Raw genomic sequence first — 16397 nt, 5'->3', positions numbered from 1 at the left:
CCTTGTAATACTGTTGCTACAGTTAGTAGCAACACAGTGCTACCAACGGTGCCACTGAGAATCCCTGTTTTTGTTTTACAAAGTTTTTCAAACTATTTCTGAAAGAATCTGATCAGTGGTGAAAGATTCAGTAGATGTTTTACTAGTCTATATATTGCGCTTTTAACAAGTATCTCAATCTGAGGTGATCCCAATGTAAAAAAAATAAAAAAAAATCATTTCAGTCTAGACTTCTAAACTTAAGGTTAGTTTGAACTAAGGATGATTAAATGAAGTCCCTACTCAAAACTGTGGAATACTTCCTTACTTTAGCGGCAAATTAGTAAGGGGAAAATGTAAAAAAAGTCAGGATATGGAATACAAAAAAAAACATGATTTATTAAATTCCAAAAATATGACAATAAGTTGGGAAGCAGTTATGTGTCTCAACTGAATATCCTTAAGAAGAGAGAAACAGTTAACACTAACCACCACAGTCTGGTAAATCTGGCCCAACATGTGAAACACTGACTCAGAACAAGGGAACTTCAGCTGTTAATCCTTGGAACAAGATGACACTTTTCCTTCTGTATGGAGAAGTTGTTCAGTGGAGTTTTAGCTCTGACCAGCCTGCTGCATGATCACCGAACACAAACTCAGCATCTGCAGGTATTCATCTGCACCATCAGCAAGGCACTTTCCTACAACCTGCAACAGAGCAAACAGACCAATAAATCCAGAGGAAATTAAATTCATTGTACAGTCATGACACAGTTAAATCAGATTACTGAATATCCAGACAGTAACTCATCACAAGACGGCATGTATAAAAATGAACTTTGCATCAAAGTTTGCGTAAATATGTACAGTAGCCACGCACACATTTTCTGTGAACAATATCAAATTACAAAGCGTCAAAACTCACCTAAATACAGTGAAATCTGTCTACATTCAGTGTTATTTAGACCAAGAAGCATCAAACCTGACCGCATTTTTCCTCACACAATAACATGACATACACACAAAATAAAGAAAATAAAAATAAAATGATGTGAATAGGCCTGTCACGATAGCAAATTTTGCTGAATGATTAATTGTCTCAAAAAATGTTGCGATAAACGATAATATTGTCTGAAGACCTTTTTACACTGATTTAATGGAAATGACGTAATAATGCATGTGATTTCCTTCCAAAGATAGATGCACTTTATTTTCAAAAGAATATTTAACACTGGAGCTGATAAACAAAATAAACAAAACAACCAAAAACAAAAATAAAATGGATTCTCAGTCTCCATTAACAAAAAATGTACTTGATAAAAACTAAACAACATAAAGCCAAAGTGGAAATAAATACTGCATTCAACCAAAAGAGTGCAGATTATGAAGTCTGTATATTATGTTGCCCTTCAGTAATAATTAGATTTAAATAGAGAAGATGGGCACATCGACTACCTGATGCAATAGTTCAAACTACACGACTTTTTGCTGCTATTTTTCCCCTTATGACAATCTTAGAAAGTTGGTCTTTCTAAGATTGTGTGGTGTGTTACGGTAGATCGTCGTTGCCACTCCGATCTAAATCAGGGATTTTCCCCGACTGGGAGCTTAAAGCAGCCTGTTGAATGTGACAGGTAGCCAATCAGAAAGCGAGGATTCTCCTCAGTGTTTTCTGAGGGGAAATTACATCGGGGAATCCCAAACAGCTGACACGGCGCAACCCGAAGTCCAGCCGACGTGGAAACAACATTAATGTTTATTCAACATGCAAAGAATATAGAAATGACAAGAGGAGGAGTTGGAGCGAAATTGCTACCGCAGTTGATAAACCCGGTAACTTTTCAGCTGTTCTTCGTTAACGTGACATAAATAGGTTATAATGATTTTCATTCAGTCAGGACTTTACGCTGACACTAGCCACATGCATTGCAGGTAGATTGTAGTAAAGCATTGATTAATGCCTGGTTTTAAAATTAGTTCACTGGACTTGTAGCCATTATTTTGTGCCCATTGTTGGACACCACACGGCAGGAACGAACCCGATCGAACCGTTATACCTAGGATTTCTGTCGGCTAATGTGTGATCTGTCAGGTTTTGAAAATGGGCCGACAACTCTAAGATCCTGTCGTGTGCGCTGGGCTTTACACTAAGGAAATGAGGAAGGGAGGGTCAGTGGAGAGCACCGGAGTTGAGCTTTTTTTCATTCAGTGTCATCAACAGAAAGAGAAAAAGGCCGGAAGAGACGATAATGCCGATATTTGAAATGACGTGGATAGTTTTAATTTATCGTAGGATTAATCGATTTATCGTTTATCGCGACAGGCCTAGATGTGAAAACCTCAATTGAATGTAAATAGTACTTTCCCTCACTTTTTGTCTCATAAAGATATAACGCATTGGTCTGTATGCCGAAGTGCATGGAATGCATCTATGGGGTAATTTCATTCTTACTAAAAAACGAAAACAGGGTTGGATCAACAGATTAAGTCCAAACAGGTCAGGTTTGATTATTTTTAAAGTGATCAAGGTATGTAGACAATCACACGTATTCAAGTAGCTGCGTAAAGGTGAGCCTCATAATTGTGGAGCGCTTTGGCTTTGATGGAGAACATCGCCAATGGAAGGATTCAGAGGGAGCGATTGATCAGAGATCATAATGATCTGCTGGGAAATGTTGATGATTGTTAATTAGTATTTAGATTAATCCAGACTGATAATCCTGGCGCTTTGAGCAGAACTTAAATAAGGAGCCATGCGGTACCGGTACCGGTCCAGCTGCAGTCATCCTTCAGGCGAGCCACCCGCTTTGTGAACGCTTTATGGACAGAAAATATCTCTATTCTAAATAGTGGAATCATGTGCATAAGATGTACATTTACAAAATAAACGTCCACATTCCCCACTCAAAGGACTCTCTGACACGCTGTCTTTAAATCCCAGCTGAACACTCTGCTGTTCAAACAGGCATTTGCATGATCTCCTTATTTTTTATTTGCTTTTAAATGTATTATTTTTATTTTTGTGAGGCGACATTATGTGCCCTGAAAGAACCTTTTAAATAAAATATATAAATATAAAATATATATATTATTATATATATAATATAATAATATAATTATAATAATATAATTATTATTATAAATACTCATATAAGTATTTAACAACAAACAACGTCAAACAAGCAAGGACGTTGTTTGAAGCAATGTCCTTGCTTCAAACAAGGACGTTGCCATGGTTATTGCTTCACCTGGTGGCAGACTTCCGGGTATTTATGCTAATTTACATATGTATTTATGGGTGGCGACAGGGCGGACCAGCAGCTGCTCTCCATTTCCCGCAAATTGGGATTTATAAAAGGAAAGGTGCACAGCCACGTGCGTGCACACAGCTTTATACATCCGGATTTTTTGTGCGACGCACTTTTTAAAATTTGTCTGTATGCCAAGTTTTAGTGTGAAAACTGCGCACTCTTTAATGCATGAGGACCCAGGTGACTCCAAAGCCACTTCAAGCATCAAGTGGGTACATAAAAGAAATCCATGTGGGTATATCAGAACTTTCTCCAACTGAAAGTTGCATTTGATTAGTAATAACTGGAACTTTTGCAGTTTTTTTATTACCTTCCTTTATTATGTCACTGTAAAACGTTTTTGTGCTTGATGTTTAATGTTCTCATCATGTGAAGCACTTTGAATTGCCTTGTTGCTGAAATGTGCCGTACACATAAATTTGCCTGCTTTAACTGGTATATTTTTCATCTTATTTCAGCATGCTAATTATTATGACCGATTTGTATAATAAAGAAACAGCACCAGGAGTAGGGCTGTTGTAAACAAATATTTTAGGAATTGAGTAATCTATCGATTATTCTTACGATTAATCGAATAAAAAAAAGATAAAATAAAACATTGGTAAATCTAACTTAACAGCAGTATTACTATCACATACTGTATCAACATCAGTCCAATTTTTCACAGTTGAGCTTCCCTAACAATAACTTTTCTGTAGTTTAGAAAATTAACTTGTAACAATAGCAGCTCACTTTCCAAGTTAACCTGAAGATACGTTATACAAAAATCAGAAATTATATTCAATTCAATAATAAAGAGGAAAGCTCACAAATACGCTTATAAAAAATGTCTATACTCCAGCTTTTTTTTATGTATTCATCTTCTGTCAATTTAATAGATGAACTCTCACCTTGCCCAGACATTTATAGCTTTTGTTTTTATGTTAGCGACGGGATTTGACATCTTTGTTCGTCACACACAGAAGCACATTTACCAACTTTGTGCCGTCATGATGAGCTCCACCAGCCATTTGTTGAGACCGGGACGATATGAAATACATTTTCAGGTTTGTCTGTAAAGCTACACTAACGTTAATTATCTAATGCGCAACCACCCGCAGTGTTCAGTCTATCTGCTCACCTGTATAAATATACCTGCAGCGCTCGTCCCCGCCGTTCACTCTGAACCACCACCAGGCAGCAGCTCCGGGAGGAGAAAAGCTGCAGTACTCCAGGCATCGCGCCAGTCATTTTAAGAATGCTTATTGATCCCCCGAAAAATGACAAAGACCCGGGCATTATCATCAATCAATAAAATCCTCCCAAGCCGTACTTGAAAACTGGATGTTATGCTGCTAACACTTAGCTTTCGTCAACAACTCAGGCGGAAGTCAGAGCGCTGGGCAACGCAAGTAATAACCCGGCCGGAACACGGTGCATTAAATAATAAAACATAAATTAATGAAGCTTCGAGGAAGATCAAATTTCCTCGAGGAATTTTAATAATCGAGGTACTCTAATCACTCGAGGAATCGTTTCAACCCTATAAAGGAGTTCTCATCTTTATTTCAAACTGAACTAAAATCCTTAGAAGACACTCACCGCCATCTTTTCAGAGATGGCTGACTTTTGCTTGTCAGTAATGTCCTTTTCCAAGATGCAGTCATGGAGCTGACTCAGGATCTGTGTGGCTGCATATCCTTCATTCACCATGTTCTAATAGGGAAGTATGACACAGAAGAGGAAACACAAAGCAAGTGCATTACAGCAAGACAGCAGAACAAAACCAAACAATAGAACCTAATGTTCTGTTGAAGAAAAGAAACATTCTGGTTTGGTTATGTCAAATAACTGAAGCACTTGTCTGTGTCAACAAGGCACAGTGTTTAGGACACAAATGTGATGACAAAGCAATAACTTACCCTCACTGCGACCTCTAGTTTCTCAAACGTTCCTCTGAAGCAGATTTGGAGCAAATTATCAATCATTTTGGAAGGAACGACCTATAAAAGTGATGTGTGTAGGAACCATTCAATCATGTTTCAATCATACACAATGTTTAAATTATAGCTGATGAAGGTGTCCATCATTTCTATCCTCTGTGACTCACCCCCACTATCTCAATTATAGCTTGGTCAGTGATTTCCTTGTCAGCGTTGAGACGCGCTGCGCTCTGAAGAAACGTGATGGCTTTCCTCAGATCCCCCTCAGAAAGCTGCACCAACGCTGCGATGCTCTACGCCACGCAAAGCCATGTTAAAAAAGAGAGAGGTCTTGATGTACATTCAATATTAAATTTACTCATGATGTTCATTTTATATCACTTCACACATTCAATCACCAAATTGTTTCCCAACACACAATCACATATTTCCAGGGCACAGTTATTGCAGTTGCACAACATCCTCTTATTTACAACAGCTGCGATCAAGAGACAGAAGAATGCAAGTAGAAACACTTTGGGAAGTTTAGGTCTCTATCAAATAAGGGAGAAGCCAGATAAGAAGAGCTGGTCCACTCTCGCAGCATAACAGCATTAATTCAACATTTTCTGGTCAAGAGGGCACAGAAATGCTTGTATTTCCTGCGGAGGATGAGAAGAGCACACCTGCCCCCGCCCATCCTCAAGACATTCTACAGAAGCACCATAGAGAGCATTCTGGCCAGCTGCCTCTCTGTGTGGTGTGGAGGCTGCAGCGCCTCCGACTGGAAGAACGTGAGGAGAGTGGTGCGGACAGCAGAGAGGATCATCGGGGCCTCCCTTCCCTCCATTCAGGACATTTCATCCCAGCGCTGCGTGTCCCGAGGCCGAAACATCGTCAGTGACCCCTCACACCCCCACCATGGACTGTTCTCCCTGCTGCCCTCTGGAAAGAGGTTCCGCAGCATCCGGTGCAGGTCCACCAGGTTCCGAAACAGCTTTTTCCCACTTGCCATCAGACTGCTAAACTCTTAACTGGACTGCACTCAAAAACTGGTCTCCACTTCATACCTTGCACATATACATAACTAAATAACTTCTATTTTACTGTCATTCCTGCACTTTGTATTTTATATTTATATTTACATTTATATTTTATATTGTATTTTATTCTGGAGTAACCTCATAACATTGGAACCTCAAACATTGTTCTGAGCCGTATGCAACGAAATTTCGTTCTGTATACACCACCCTGTGCATGCAAAATGACAATAAAGTCAGTCTAAGTCTAACATTTGAGGCTTCCACACGCCAGACAGCATTAGCTAAGTTTTTTTATTTCTAATTTTTTGATCTTTATTTACAAGAGAGACCCATTTTGATTAAATCTTACAAGCAGCAACAAAACAAGCAATTAAGAAATTTGAGTCCATGAAATAAGCTAATAAAAGCTTGAAGCAGGAATCTGCAGTAAGCACTGTGGAACTAACTGAAGATAACAGCAGTTCTGCTGAGCTCTAGTCATCTACAGTAACTGCAGTAACTCAGCTTTTAATTTAATAATTTATTAAAGGCCAATTTTATCTGCTGCTCTATCACCGAGATGTCAAGATGTCTGGGTCTGTACTGATGGCTACCACAACAGCTAACAAGGTGACCTTTGATGTATATGGTGGTGATAAAAAACTCCCCGGATAAATCTGAATGTGTGTCATTTTTATTGACGGACCAATATGGAAATTTGGGCTGATATCCGATATTCGCACTGTTGTTGTCACTGATGACCAATATTTATCAATACCATATACATTTCCGTGCACATTCCCCCCCCGTGTAAATGTGGACACAACATCTACATTCATCTACATCTACATTGAAAAATCCTGCTTTACTTAAACACCTCTACCCATAAGCATGTGCTACATTTCTATCACATGACCAAAATAATGCCGCATAGCCAACCTCCTCAGCCTGCTGAAACAAATGGAAAAACAAGAAAGATTGCTTTTAAGGCCTAGAGCAGGAGTCAGCAACCCAAAATGTTGAAAGAGCCATATTGAACCAAGAAAAACAAAAAAACAATGTCTGGAGCCGCAAAAAATTAAAAGCCTTATAATGAAGGCAAAACAGGCCTTAAGTGTTTATATTAGCCTATTATCAAAATGACTAAGTGCGTACATTCATGAGCATTCATAATTAAATGTTTATTTTCCCTGCAGTGCGTCCTGGACGGAATGACGCACCACGTGACTACTCTGTTGTACAACGGTGCTTTAAGTTTACCTCCCGTTACAATATGAATGTATTATGTTTTGTTGCATTGATAAAATTAAATAAATGCAATAAAAAAAAATCTGATTTTGATGTCATTTTTATTATGAAGATTGGACGGGGAAAGATATTTTTTCTTTTGGAACTTGAAAAATCTGCTCCCAGTTGTAAATAATCACAGTAAAGTGTGTGATCGAAAAAAAACCCCAACACGGAACGTGCTTAACGTGCCCCTTATCTGGGCAACAAACGGAGTGCAATAAAACACAACCTGCAGTTATAAAATAAAACAGCCTTCTTTTGAAAAGGTATCGTATAAAAAAATGTAATTAATACAGTTTAAGATTGATTTCTGTGCAAATGCCGATCAAGTCAGTGCAAGGGTACAACATAGCAGCATCCTCTTCTCTTTTGAAACACAACCCCATCATGAATCCATTTATACATCCAAATACATAAGGTCTTATGTAACACTAACAGGAAAAGCCTTTGGAAGGGGAAGTGTGCTTATGCAAGTAAATACCAGCTCAGGAAATGGTTGAGTTTGTAAATAAAATCCTAACACCTCTATCTGCTAGTCTGATTGCTCTCAAATCATGGACTCAGAACAAATCCAGCTTTCATCTCCTACCTCTTTCGTGTACTTGAGCTTCTCCTTATCACAGATTTCCAGCAGACGTTCTTTTTGGATCTGACTGGCCAGAGGTTTGAAACGAAACTTGGAACATCTGGAGGTAAGAGGCTCAATAATCCTGAGGAATAAAGAGAGGAACACATTTGAGTCAGGTGGGCCAGGTCACAGCACTGCAGAGGGCTGACCGTCAGCACACCTGCTGATGTAGTTACAGATGAGGCAAAAGCGGGTGGAGCGGGACTCCTTCTCCATGGTCCGCCTGAGAGCAGCTTGGGCTGGAGCCGTCATGGAATCTGCCTCGTCCAGGATGATAATCTTAAAAGGAGGACATGGCTTTCCGCTGAAAACAGAAGATCATAGCTCTTGGAAATGTCATGGGTTTGAGCCTTTTTAATATATATCGGAAAACCTTCATACCATTTGTGATAGACACACAGACAAAGTAACAGACTCTTCAAATTCAAGTAAGTGCATGATACAAAGAAACAAGCAGAGATGAAATTCTGCAGGAGTTCAGACTCACTCTGGACGCATCCCAGCCACAGTGAGCTGAGCGAAGTTCTTCACTTTCTCCCTGATGACCTGGATTCCTCGTTCATCCGAAGCATTCAGCTCCAGCACCCTCTGTCGATACAGCTCTGGCCTGATGGGAGACACAACAGGAAGGAGTTCAAAATCAAAACAACAGAACAAAGAACATTCCGATACTGCAGTGAGTTTAAAAAAAAAACAACAAAAAAACAGATCAGTCACCCATAAAGTTCTCTGGCAGCAGCTAGGATGGTGGAAGTCTTTCCTGTTCCAGGAGGACCGTAGAAGAGAAGATTTGGAAGCTAAAATGAAGCAGAAATCATGTGACTTCAAGATGAAAGCTAATCCTGAGACATGTGCTCCTTCACCACTGTGTGGTTTTCAATCAACATTCATGGATTTGGTGGCAAATTACAAGTTTTTAATTCAACATAATCAATTTATCACACCCAGCTAATTCTGTCCCAAATTGTACTAGAAACTGAGAGTAAGGACTGGTTCCCACAAGACAAGCATGTCCAGACTGGAGGAGGACCCAGGAGCCTTAGGTTCTCCATCGGAGTTCAAAGTCATTGAAAATGTGTTTTATGTGTGGGTTTTATTTTTTTTTAAATAAATAAATACATAGGTCATAATAACAAATTTTGCTGGGTGATTGTCCCAGAAATTATTGCGATAAACGTAGGCCTGTCACGATAGCAAATTTTCCTGAGCGATTAATTGTCTCAAAAATTATTGCGATAAACGATAATATTGTTTGAAGATCTTTTTACACTGATTTAATGGAAATGATGTAATAATGCATGCGATTTCTTGCCAAAGATAGATACACTTTATTTTCAAAAGAACACTAAACACTGGAACTGATAAACAAAATAAACAAAACAACCAAAAACAAAAATAAAATGGATTCTTAGTCTCCATTAACAAAAAATGTACTGGAAAAAAAAACTAAACAACATAAAGCCAAAGTGGAAATAAATACTGCATTCAATCAAAAGAGTGCAGATTATGAAGTCTGTATATTATGTTGCCCTTCAGTAATAATTAGATTTAAATAGAGAAGATGGGCACATCGACTACCTGATGCAATAGTTCACACTACAGATTTTTTGCTCCTATTTTTCCCCTTATGACAATCTTAAAACGCTGGTCTTTCTAAGATTGTGTGGTGTGTTACGGTAGATCGCTGTTGCCGCTCTGATCTAAATCAAGTTTTCCCCGACTGGGAACTTAACGCAGCCTGTTCAATGTGACAGGCTGCCAATCAGAAAGCAAGGATTCTCCTACGTGTTTTCTGATGGGAAATTACGTCGGGGAATCCCAAACAGCTGACACGGCGCAACCCGAAGTCCAGAGGACATTGGAGATGATACGTGGAAACAACATTAATGTTTATTCAACATTTTGTGCAAAGAATATAGAAATGACAAGAGGAGGAGTTGGAGCGAAATTGCTACCGCAGTTGATAAACCCGGTAACTTTTCAGCTGTTCTTCGTTAATATAAGGTAAATAGGTTCTAATGATTTTCATTCAGTCAGGACTGACACTAGCAACATGCATTGCAGGTAGATTGTAGTAAAGCATTGATTAATGCCCGGTTTTAAAATTAGTTAACTGGACTTGTAGCCATTATTTTGTGCCCATTGTTGGACACCACACGGCAGGAACGAACCGATCGAACCGTTATACCTAGGATTTCTGTCGGCTAATGTGTGGAGTGTGAGGTTTTGAAAATGAGCCGACAATCGGCTGGCAGCTCTAAGATCGTGTAGTGTGCGCTGGGCTTTACACTAAGGAAATGAGGAACGGAGGGTCAGTGGAGAGCACCGGAGTTGAGCCTTTTTTCATTCAGTGTCATTAGCTGAAAGAGAAAAAGGTCGGAAGAGACAATAATGCCGATAATTAAAATGACGTCTTATCGTATGATTAATTGATTTATCGTTTATCGCGACAGGCCTAGATAAACGATAATATTGCTATTAATAATATAAAAATTGCATAACAATGCAACTGCACCCTCTTAGAGAACAATAAACTAATTTTGAAAGAATATTTAACACTGAAACTGGAAGACTTTTTAAATATAAAAAATTGGAAGGGGGGTTACTGGGTTTGCATTAGGCACTGTTCACATTCAGACTGTCCAGTTGACGGCAGGGGGTAAAGGATGCCACTCTCAACAACATGCTGCCCTGGGTGGTTGCCCCTGTCGCACATATCAGAAACGCCACTGCAATACAGTGAGTGTCAATAGGAACACCCCCAAGCAAGCAAACATGCATCGGTGCATTTTAGGTGCAGATATGTTGGTTATTGTTTAATTTCTACTGTTTTACAATATTGCGCCCCCACAGGTTCACTTATTCACCACGGTCATTCAGTTCAAATCCCAAGCCCTGCCAGACAGCAGCTGGGAAATAAAAGCTGTCACATTCAGCTTTTAAAACAGCTTTTCTCTGGCTCACTCCTCCTCACCGGGCTTTATGCTTCGTTCTGTGGTATTAGACCAGGACCCTGGCAGGTAAATAAGGTAATGGTCACACAGTGACCAGAGACAGCGCTGCTCCCTCTCCATTCATTTCTATGAAGTTTGAGTGGTGAGGTGACAGTCAGATGATAAAGCTATCAATAAGCCAATGTCAATTAAAAAAAGAAAGTTCACTGCATACCAAAAGGAAAGCTTGATTTTGCTTTTTATTGGGAAGACTGAAATTAGTAAAAGACTAGACCAGGAGTGCCCAAAGTCGGTCCTCAAGGGCCGGCATTCTGCATGTTTTAGTTCTCTCTCTGCTGGTAACAACAACCTTTCAGCATGTCAATGTTCTTCTTAGGTCTTCTAATGAGCCATCATTTGATCCAGGTGCGTTAAACCAGGGAGAGAATTAAAACATGCAGGATGCCGGCCCTTGAGAACTGACTTTGGACACCACTGGGCTAGGCTGACACTTACATCTGCTCCTTCCAGTGACTTCTTCAGCACTGCGACCACCTCGTCCTGGAAGGCCACCTCATCAACACATTTGGGTCTGCTGGAGTTAGAAAAATACACAAAAACAAACCTACTGATATGTAATCACCCAATTAGTTACACTCATTTAATTTCTTTTGCAATTCACTCAGTGGAACTAGATTGCTCCAGCTACCTTATGTTAAATCTAAAAAGGACCAAATTTAATCCACGGCGGCCAAATGTGCTCAGTTTTGTTTTCCAGAGCTTGCAACAGATATGTGGAATTTAAAGACTTTCACTTAGCAGTAAACGATGTCTCAGAAGGTGAAACTAATTTACTCAATAGCTATGTTAGTGACAAGACAGCCATTTAAAATTTTCTTACAAAATCTGAACTACCGACAGCTGATGGAGGGAACTCCTTTATTTTAGTCACAGAAACAAGCTTGGGCTCCACTAGCTTTTATTGTCCACTTTTTGCACAATCTGTTTGTTAAAAGATTATAACCTTTTGACTAAAGAGGTTGCAGTCTTTTTGAATGGGGAATTAGAAGACAGAAAGAAACTGAACAACAAATGAGTAAGATCCAGATGTGCAAAATATAAAAGTGATAATTTAGTCCTAAGCACTGTTGCCTTGCAGCAAGAAGGTCCTGGGTTCGATTCCTTCCCCGGGGTCTTTCTGCACGGAGTTTGCGTGTTCTCTCTGTGCATGCGTGGGTTCTCTCCAGGTACTCCGGCAGGAGTGCTGACGGACATCTTCAACCTGTCCCTGGCCCGCGCTGTGGTACCGACCTGCTTCAAGTCTACCTCCATCGTCCCAATCCCCAAGAATCCCAACCCAACCAGACTCAATGACTACCGCCCGGTAGCCCTTACCCCCATCATTACCAAGTGCTTGGAGCGGTTGGTCCTAGCACACCTCAGATCCTGTCTCCCCCCCACACTAGACCCCCACCAATTTGCATACAGGCAGAACAGGAGCACAGAGGATGCAGTCTCTATAGCGCTGCACTCTGTCCTCTCTCACCTGGACAGTAAGAACACTTACGCCAGACTGCTGTTCTTAGATTTTAGTTCAGCATTCAACACTGTCATCCCATCACAACTCATTACCAAAATCACAGACCTCGGCATCAGTCCACTCATGTGTAACTGGTTGCTCGACTTCCTGACCAGTCGACCTCAACATGTCCGGCTGGACAACCACTTCTCATCCACCATCATCATAAACACCGGAGTGCCACAAGGCTGTGTGATGAGTCCCTTCCTCTACTCCCTCTTCACCCACTACTGCAGACCTGTCCATGGCTCTAACGCCATCATCAAGTTCGCAGACGACACCACGGTGATCGGCCTCATCAGAGATAATGACGAGGCCGCTTACAGGGAGGAGGTAGACCGTCTGGCTGAGTGGTGCGACAAAAACAACCTGCAGCTGAACACCGAGAAGACCAAGGAGCTTATCGTGGACTTCAGGAGGAACGCTGACCCACATCCACCCATCCACATTAAGGGGACAGTGGTTCAGTGTGTGGACACCTTTAAGTTCCTGGGAGTCCACATCTCCGAGGACCTGACTTGGACGACCAACTGCTCCAAACTCATTAAGAAGGCGCATCAGCGCCTCTTCTTCATGAGGACCCTGAGGAAGAACCACCTGTCCTCAGAGATCCTCACAAACTTCTACCGCTGCACCATTGAGAGCATCCTCACCAACTGTATTACAGCTTGGTACGGGAACTGCTCTGTCTCCGATCGGCAGGCGCTACAGAGGGTGGTGAAAACTGCCCAGTATATCGCCGGGGCATCGCTCCCTGCCATCAAGGACATCTACAGGAAGCGGTGTTTGAAAAGGGCTGGGAAAATCACAAAGGACTCCACTCACCCAGCACACACACTCTTTTCCCTCCTGCCCTCTGGGAGGCGTTACAGAAGCCTACGGACCAGAACCACCAGGCACCGGAACAGCTTCTTTCCCACAGCTGTCACGCTTTTGAACGCCTCCTGACATAAAACATAAACTATAAGGACTGTACTCCCCTATCCTCTCATACAACAATAACACATGGACTATCCTCACACACACACATCACGGACTGTTTTCTTCACACACACATACAACCTGTAAATTTTATCTGCCATTATTTATCTATAATCCATTCCCTAACATTCTTGTATATTCTGTATAATCTGTGCATATAGCTCCCATATTTATATTTATACACAATATCTATATCTCTTGCTATAACCCCTTATAGTCCATACATACATAGTCTTGTACATCTGTGAATAAATATTTATATCTCGTAGAGCACTTCTGGATAGATGCAAACTACATCTCGTTGCTTGTACTTGTGACAGTGCAATGACAATAAAGTTGAATTCTATTCTATTCTATTCCTCCCACAGTCCAAAAACATGACTGTCAGGTTAATTGATCTTTCTAAATTCTCCCTAGGTGTGAGTGCGTGTGTGCATGGTTGTTTGTCCTGTCTGTCTCTCTTTCCCTGCGACAGACGGGCGACCTGTCCAGGATGTACCCCGCCTCTCACCCGGAACATTAGCTGGAGATAGGCACCAGCACCCCTCCTGACCCCACTAGGGACAAGGGTGTAAGAAAATGGATGGATGAATTTAGTCCTATACAGAATATAGGACTATTTAGTCCTATACAGACTATCTAGGACTAGAAAGTCTGTATAAGGATCGTGTTTTCTAACGAATCCAGATCGTTAAAAAACACAAAGCAACACATCCTGCCCATCCTGTCAGTCAGAAAATAAAACGTTCTGTCTCCTATACAGTACTGTATATGTAAAATTCTCGTATTGACACATGTACACTGCAGTTTGACATGTGTCACTACACGTTATTGTTTTGAAGCAACTAAAAGTATTTTTGGGGTGGGGGGTTGTATTCAACCCCAGAGTGAAATATGAACCTTGAAGTTGAAGACTTACTATTTCTCCACCCAGGGTACAGCCTTCGCCTTCTTCTCAGCACTGGGTCCCGCTGTCACCTTATCCTTCTGTGGTCTGCTGCTCTGGATAGTTGCTCCTTTCAGGAAGGCCTGCATGATTCCTTCTGACTCAGGTAAAATCAGACAGGATATTGTGAAATAAACCCGACCTCCAGATCCCTAAGCATACTAACAAACGTTTAGCCTGCTAACTAGAGCACTGGTAGCTTGTTGACTGTTTCAGTCGTATCAGTACCCAAAAGAGTAACCTAGTAAGCAGACCAGAAATAACCTTTAATCTTACCAATAGATTTTCAGACCGGACAGTAGATGTAATACGCTGTTGGCTTTAAAACAACGACCTGTCGCAGCAACAGTTTCTATGCTAAAACAACTCCTCGTTCCCGCTCCGGATGGCGCTGAATAAAACTTCCGGTTATGTCACTTTCCAACTTCCAATCAAAGCCTACGAAACTTTTTCTCTTCCTTGCTGACGTCAGCGTCGTATAGCACACCTATATGGCAAGCCGTTTTAACATAAATTCGGTTTCGTCTGACTATCCGTAATTACATCCTAGAAAAATAGGGTGACCATATTTTAATTTGGGAAAACCAGGACAACCTGAAAGGGGGGGGGGGGGGGGGGGTGCTGTAGATGCGGGGAAACTCCATACATTTGCACTTTGACATGTTGTTGGCGTACTGACAGCCACGCTATCTATCTTCTGATTAAGAAAAGGTCTGCCCGCACTGACGCGGCTCAGGGATTACGTCACACGCAGCGCAGTGCGCAGTGCCCTAGTGCATGTAAATTTAATGGTCCAATGAAGGAAATTTAAAAAAACAGGACATTTCCTCACTTTCTAAAAAAACCCCGGGACGCCCGGGACAGGACGTGAAATACGGACATGTCCCGGGAAATCCGGACGTTTGGTCACCCTACCTAGATATCTAAAAATGCATTTTGACTAGACAAAATTACATTTTGACTATCCGGAATGGTAATTTAAGATATCTGCATTTACATTCTGACTAGTAAGAATAATAATTCAAGATATCTTCAATTACATTTGACGAGTCAAAATTCCTTTCGAGATAGGCCTATCTCAAATTACGACACTGGATACGTCATTTGATGGGACATATCCGTAATTACAATTTAAGATATCTTGAACTTAATTATGACTAGTCAAAATTACAATTTTAGATATCTGAATTAAGAATTCCGTGGAAGGCCATTTGTGCTGTCCAAATAGTTGCCTGAAGAATTTTATGTTTCCTGTACAAAATTGTCAGTAAATGCCACAACGTAGAAAGAGCTCGGAGGTGTACTTGATGTTGGATATGCGGAGAACGCAAAACTTCATCAACTATAAGACTGCTTCTCAAATCTGCAAAGAATTTCCTGTTTATTCATTTCCGACAAACCGAATGCACTTAATAACAGCTTTGAAAAGCTAAAATTGCTATTGTCAAAGCATTTTCAACATGAAAGTTGTGCATTTTCAAACATTCGTTTTTTCTATTTTTCATTGTGTTATTAAACTTTCAAATTGCCACGTAAGTGAGGGACGTTTTGACTTTATAGAATAGATATTCAAGATATCAGTAATCTGATTCTGACTACTCAGAATGCTAATTTAAGATATCTTAAATAGAAAAGCTGTGTAATTCAAGATATCTCTAATTAATTTAGAGTTAAATTGACTAGTTAAAAGGAATTTTGAATAGTCAAAATTACAATTCAAGATATCTTTATTTTAGTTTTGTCTAGTCATTATTTGCTTTTAAGATATCTATAATTTAGTTTTCACTAGTCAAAACTACATATCTCCTATCCAAAAATACATTTACA

The 16397-nt window shown here is 40.4% G+C and overlaps 1 protein-coding gene across 2 annotated transcripts; it reads right to left on the bottom strand.

Moving 5' to 3' along the window:
• Positions 1-358: 358 nt before the first annotated feature.
• Positions 359-14970, bottom strand: rfc4 (replication factor C subunit 4). 2 transcript variants are annotated; one of them, XM_023339135.1, is made up of 11 exons: positions 14847-14970; positions 14544-14671; positions 11581-11659; positions 8849-8928; positions 8619-8738; positions 8292-8435; positions 8093-8213; positions 5380-5505; positions 5192-5272; positions 4872-4985; positions 359-687 (listed from the first exon to the last, which is right to left on the bottom strand). In XM_023339135.1, exons 2-11 carry the CDS (start codon positions 14657-14659, stop codon positions 595-597), a joined length of 1074 nt encoding a protein of 357 aa, XP_023194903.1. In that variant the 5' UTR covers positions 14660-14671; positions 14847-14970; the 3' UTR covers positions 359-594. The 2 variants fall into 2 exon arrangements, with proteins under 2 accessions (XP_023194903.1, XP_023194902.1); XM_023339134.1 differs by having other exon boundaries at positions 14544-14667.
• Positions 14971-16397: the final 1427 nt, after the last annotated feature.

Source organism: Xiphophorus maculatus, chromosome 9, assembly GCF_002775205.1.
Source record: "Xiphophorus maculatus strain JP 163 A chromosome 9, X_maculatus-5.0-male, whole genome shotgun sequence".
Lineage (NCBI taxonomy): Eukaryota > Metazoa > Chordata > Actinopteri > Cyprinodontiformes > Poeciliidae > Xiphophorus > Xiphophorus maculatus.
Note: the sequence above shows the minus strand (reverse complement) of the source record. Positions and strands in the feature narration are given on the sequence as shown.

Bases quoted from the DNA above. Each gene is read 5' to 3' on its own strand.
- rfc4 (XM_023339135.1), bottom strand. From the start codon at position 14,659: ATGCAGGCCTTCCTGAAAGGAGCAACTATCCAGAGCAGCAGACCACAG. The intron at 11,660-14,543 runs GTAAGTCTTCAA...TTCTAACTCCAG, and splicing joins GTACCCTGGGTGGAGAAATA to CAGACCCAAATGTGTTGATG. The intron at 8,214-8,291 runs GTGTGCTGACGG...TTTATTCCTCAG, and splicing joins ATCTGTAACTACATCAGCAG to GATTATTGAGCCTCTTACCT.